Source organism: Salvia hispanica, unplaced genomic scaffold (genome assembly GCF_023119035.1).
Source record: "Salvia hispanica cultivar TCC Black 2014 unplaced genomic scaffold, UniMelb_Shisp_WGS_1.0 HiC_scaffold_183, whole genome shotgun sequence".
In the NCBI taxonomy this organism is placed as follows: Eukaryota; Viridiplantae; Streptophyta; class Magnoliopsida; order Lamiales; family Lamiaceae; genus Salvia; species Salvia hispanica.
In genome coordinates this window covers 1,333-7,000 of record NW_025951897.1, presented here as the reverse complement: position 1 = coordinate 7,000, position 5,668 = coordinate 1,333, and the positions used below count along the sequence as shown (strand labels likewise).

The following is a 5,668-nucleotide window of genomic DNA, read 5'->3' as shown; positions in this document are numbered from 1 at the left end:
TTCCCAATTTTAGGATTCTTTCATATTTAATGCAATATAATATAATTTTATTATTATTATTATCATTATTATTATTATTGTTATTATCATTAATTATAATGCTAAAAATATTGTATAATAATTCATAATAGTAAGTAATAATTTATTAAATAATTAAAATTTAATTATATAATATAAATGGTATAATAAATATTAATTATTATATTTTATAAATTAATAATTAGTCAATAAATTCATAGTGAAATTTTAAATTATAAACTTTATTCAGTTATAATATACGTAAATATAATTATAATAATCATATTAATAATAATCATATTTATTATTATAATAAATGAGTATAATACACTATGTAACTATAATTACAATTATATTATTATATATTCCGATGGATAATCATATTTAAACTATCCATCATAATAAATAAATATACTAATATAATTATTATTATTCATAATTTATTAAAAAAATTATATTATTATTCTTTTTTATAAATAAAAATAATAAGTAAAAATTTAGCTTGGGATTTAAATTAAATATAAATTTGAAATCTTGATATTTTTCAAACACAGGAAAGTAAAGTTACTAGGAATCATATTCCCGGTTCCCGGGATTCATTTTCCTAGGAATCATTATCCTTGTCAACTTTACTTTCCCGTCAACCAAACATGGCCACCACTGCCAGGACTAGGGTTTTCCGTCGCTAAACTCCGATGATCCGTGTCGGCGTGCTGCGGCTAAACCTAGTAACGTCCGAAGAGCTCCTAGCCAAGGCTCTGGAGGATGAAACCGGCGTTGCCACGAACAACGAAAAACTTTCCGGAACCTTCTCCATGCATGAGAATTTTCTCGATTGTATGGCTTGGGTGAGATGATCAAAGCAACCACAATCACAGCCCAAATTGTGGGGAAACGTTGCATTTTGATTAAATATATGAAGAATTTTGGAAATAGGAAAATTGGCAAGAGATGGAATATATTTTATCTTTGTGGGGATTGTGACATGCTTTTATAGTGGCACTTCCACGACTTGATTTTGTGTTTTAGATCAAGATTTTAGAAATTTTGAACAGGGAATCATTTGCTAGATTTTCATCAATTGGGTGCAGAATTATAATGTGATTTCTCCATATATAGCTAGTATATAATAAGGTTGTGAATATGATATGGAGTATTATTTTGCAACTACCAAGTTTAATACTTATAACCTAATTCCATTTTGGGGTTGAGAATTAGTCCCAAATTCATAAAATTTGAGATTGATTATTTAATGAAATGAAAATAAAATAGTACTAGTTGCTATTAATACGATTTCAAATTGTTTCCTTGATTAATTTGATTTATTAAATTTCATTAGAGATGTTTATCTATTTCAAATTTCAATCATATTTTCTCTTTTATCTCATATTTTTTCTCTTTTATCTCATATTTTATCAATTTTGCAATGAAACTCGTACCGTCCACTACTAAAATCATAAATTCAGACGAAATATACATGGTATGAGATTTATAGAAATCAAACATTTTGTTTCGTTGTTGGGGTCGTCCTCAGCATATCTATTATTTAGCCCGAACTCAAAGCAAAATAAAATAAAAAGTAGCACAAGAAAACAGAATGAATAAATATAATAGGCAACACATAATACATACACATAAGTTCAAATTAATCCGAACAGCAAATTACAATACCCATGACTGATTAATCCCAAGAGAAATGCAAAATACAACAATACATATATAAAAACTTAGTACTTAGGTGAGATTTAAAAGGTATAATTAAGTGGTTTTGTGGTGTTGAAATGGGCAGTTTTGAGGTTGGTCGGAACTGGAAACAATTGGTTGTTTTAGAAGTCCACCAAAAAGCTCAGCTGGATCATAGTATATCTCCACATCCTCAGCCCTCAAAGAATCATCCACCTATTAACAATAAATTAAAAAAAATTCCAAATAATATTATAATTATACACACACATTATTAATTTTACAATTAAATGTACGCAAAATTAATTAGCTAGTAAAAAATGAGAATTAAATTTCTCTAATAAAATATGAGAACTATTTACTAAAAGTAAAATGAAACATGTAATAACAGATTCCTCGATATGGTAAAATGAGAGAGAAATAGTACTTTGAGAATTCCTATTCCGTAGAACTGCACCATCTCTCCGGTGGGGGCATGGCCTTTGAAGGGGCCTTCAAAAAAACCCCAATGCCGGAATTTGAAGGCGATGAGCGGCGGCCCTGAGTAAACCGCCACCACTTCCCATGCAAATCCGCGCGGAAGCGCCGCCCGAAATGCGTCGTGAGAGGACTCAAAGCTTTCTTCCTCGGCTTTGTAATATTTGAATTCCTCAGGCAATGAGCTCTTCAACAACGCGTTGTAGCTCCCCAACTTCAGCGTTTCTTCACCGGATAGCCCCTCTCTTCCTGTTATACATGTACAAATTATCGAAAAATTGACATGAAAAAGATCCCGGTTGGTTCTACTTGTACCTGTCCCAAACTTACGTCTTCTCTTAAACAATTACTATTAACTTTGCGAAAAGTTTGATTTATGTCTATTTGATATGAGTATATAATTCGAAAACAAAATGATGAGTTCGCTCGACGAGTTTTAAGTAGGTTTATACGTTCCATTAACGCATTTTATTTACATTTTATTATAAAACTGATAAATAAAGTGGACCGCATATTCATAGTAAATTTTTTGGAGATTTTTTTCTTGCCAGATTGGACTTGAAAGAGAAATGTGATGATCTAGAGTCTAGACATTGTGGTCCCACTAAGTTGGAGTATTAATTATTTAACCCCAAATATCACCATAGGTTTCAAATCAGGAAATGTATTCTAGACATTGTTGTGACACTAATTAAATTTTAATGTCGGTATACTTGTAAAATATCATAAACGTTGAGATAATCAGATAAAATTTATGCCCTTCCTTATAAAATGACTGATTTAAATATGGCTTAAAATATCTTATAAAATGTTGAGATAAATCAGATAATCATTATACACACGCTCAATAATAAAAGAGTTGACCTATGATTTGTCACTGAATAAAAGTTGTTCCCCACCATATGGTAAAAGTCTTGAAGCAATTAATAAGAATTTAATACTCTTTCCCTCAAAATCAAGAAGGAGAATACATAAAAACATGACCAATAACTGACCACGTTGCTAGATAGTACTAATATAAATACCAATGGATAAGATAAGATGAAAGTTTTGGTTCAATTATAATATTACGGCGCAAGTGAAGAATTTACACACATAATATATAGTACTATATAGTACTATATTAAATTATTAATACTAGAATATGATGTATATATGTATCTTACGCATCTACTATTATTAAAGAGTTTGGTAAAATTTTAGAGGATCAAGCTTCCAAATACCAGCAAATTAATTAGAATATACATGTTTCAATTTTACACAACTCACCAACATTTATTTAATTAATTTTCAACATGATAGTCATGGATTTGAAATTTATGGATGAATCAATATTACTCCAGAATGTATGTGTGTGTGAGAGAGAGAGAGAGGGGTACCATTGACGATGAGCTTAAATTTGTCTGGATTTATAGTCTTGAAATCTTTTATGTTAGTTTTGTGAGAGAGCTCCATCTCCCATGACTTGATAGCATTCTGAACCACCTCTTCCAATGATCCTTTTGGCCATTCCTATAAATAAACCAATATATTAGGAGTATTGTACAAATATAAGAGAGAGATCACATGATTCATATATGAATTTATTCGTAAGAACAAAGTAGGAGGAACTCACCTAATTAAAAGTATAACAACAAGGAATTAATAACCACCACTATTTTTTGTATGATACTCCAACCATAAAGATCCTCAAAATAAATATTAATTTTATTATTAAATAAAATATTAGTATAATGATTTAATTGAATATAAAGCTTCAAACATCTAAAAATGATCAAATGAGATAGTATTATTTTTACTATCTGAGAGAGTATAAAAACAAATGATAATTCCTCCATTCTATAAAGGTAAGGGTATTTTCTATATTTGCCCGTTCCATAAAAATATCTTATTACATTTATGAAATATTATCCCAAACTTATTTTCCATATATTTCAATTTATTTACAACTTATACTACTAAAAGTCCATCATTAAATGCTAATAATAATATAAGTTTCATTATCCACTAACACTATTTTAATTACTTTTCTCCTCTCTCTTACTTTACCAATTATACTCTTTATATTTTTAGATAGAACGAGTACCTAAATACATATATAGGAATATTTTTTCCAATAAAAAAAATTGGTAAGCAAAGAACAAACTAAATTACAGTAGAATACAAGCGAAAGCAAAACATAGAAAAAGATAATATCCTTTACACCGATAGATAAATAGATAGATAGATAGAGAGATACCTTGGTGCGGCCTTCATCAAAAAGCTTGTTAACGGCGTCGTAAATGGGAGGGCCACCGTGTCTCCACTCTATATTTTTGGCTTCATCATGCAAAAAAGATCTATACTTATCCCCTGCTTCTTTCATTTCACTCTCCATCTCTCTCTATTTATACACTGATATGTTCAATATTTATGATACCAATCATACTTGTGCTAACACCTATATATAGGAAAATATGTAACCATGCTGAAATTACGGACATACCCTTCTCTGGTTTTCCTTTCTACTACGAAAGCAAACCGATTTTTTTTTCCGAAAACACGGTACACGTGTCCAACCACCACGTCCATTTTACACCTCCATTCTTACAAATGTTATTAATGTGATGAGTGAGTTAGATTTGGCTGAATCTGATGTGCAAGAAATATGAATCATGTCCTATTCATAGTTTAGGAGTACTCTCCATCCGTTTCAATAAATAAAAACTTTTATAACGACAAAGATTCTAATGAAAAATTGATAAATAAAAAAGAGAGAGAAAATAATAATGAAATAATGTTAGTGGATTTAATAATGAAATAATGTCAGTGGATTGTTAGATTCACATCATTAGTGTGTTAATCTGTTTGTAATATTTTCAAAGGTATATAAAATGATATTTTCGGCGATTTAGACTTTTTTAAAATGCAGTTATTTTTAGGAAATGTTAAAAGAAGTCTATTTTTTAAGAGACGGATTGAATACTAAATTCATCCTTGAACAAGTCTTAAGTCGTGGACGACATAGATTTAATTTTAACTAAAGAAATTCTTGGTAAACCATAATGTAAATCTCCATTCACAATATACGTAGTTACGTACCTAATTAATTCTCCGTAAATTGACCAAGTATTATAATACTAATTCTCAGATTTGCATGCATACAAGAATTGAGAATTCAATTCATCCATTCGCAATTCTTTTCATTAGTTAAGAAAGAACTAACAATTCTTTACATAAATTAAGGTCTCGGTTAATTGACCAAGTAATAAAAAAATTGACACAACCTTGAATTCCATAAATGCGTGCATACAATTTTGGTATGAATTCTCTTACCAAAGCCAGAGTTATTAAACTTTTGCAAAACCATCATCAACCAAATTCTCATCGATCAATTACTCAATAAGTGCATAATGCAATAATAATTCATTCTGGGTAAGTGTGCACATCATCAATCCACAAATATGATCGAAACATTATTTTAAATTTGGTATCTACGCTTGTGGGGTAG

The 5,668-nt window shown here is 29.6% G+C and overlaps 1 protein-coding gene across 1 annotated transcript; it reads right to left on the bottom strand.

Moving 5' to 3' along the window:
* Positions 1–1,598: 1,598 nt before the first annotated feature.
* LOC125198675 (pathogen-related protein-like) lies at positions 1,599–4,599 on the bottom strand. Its single transcript, XM_048096983.1, has 4 exons — positions 4,418–4,599; positions 3,558–3,690; positions 2,129–2,427; positions 1,599–1,917 (listed from the first exon to the last, which is right to left on the bottom strand). Exons 1-4 carry the CDS (start codon positions 4,553–4,555, stop codon positions 1,777–1,779), a joined length of 711 nt encoding a protein of 236 aa, XP_047952940.1. The 5' UTR covers positions 4,556–4,599; the 3' UTR covers positions 1,599–1,776.
* Between the last annotated feature and the right edge of the window lie 1,069 nt (positions 4,600–5,668).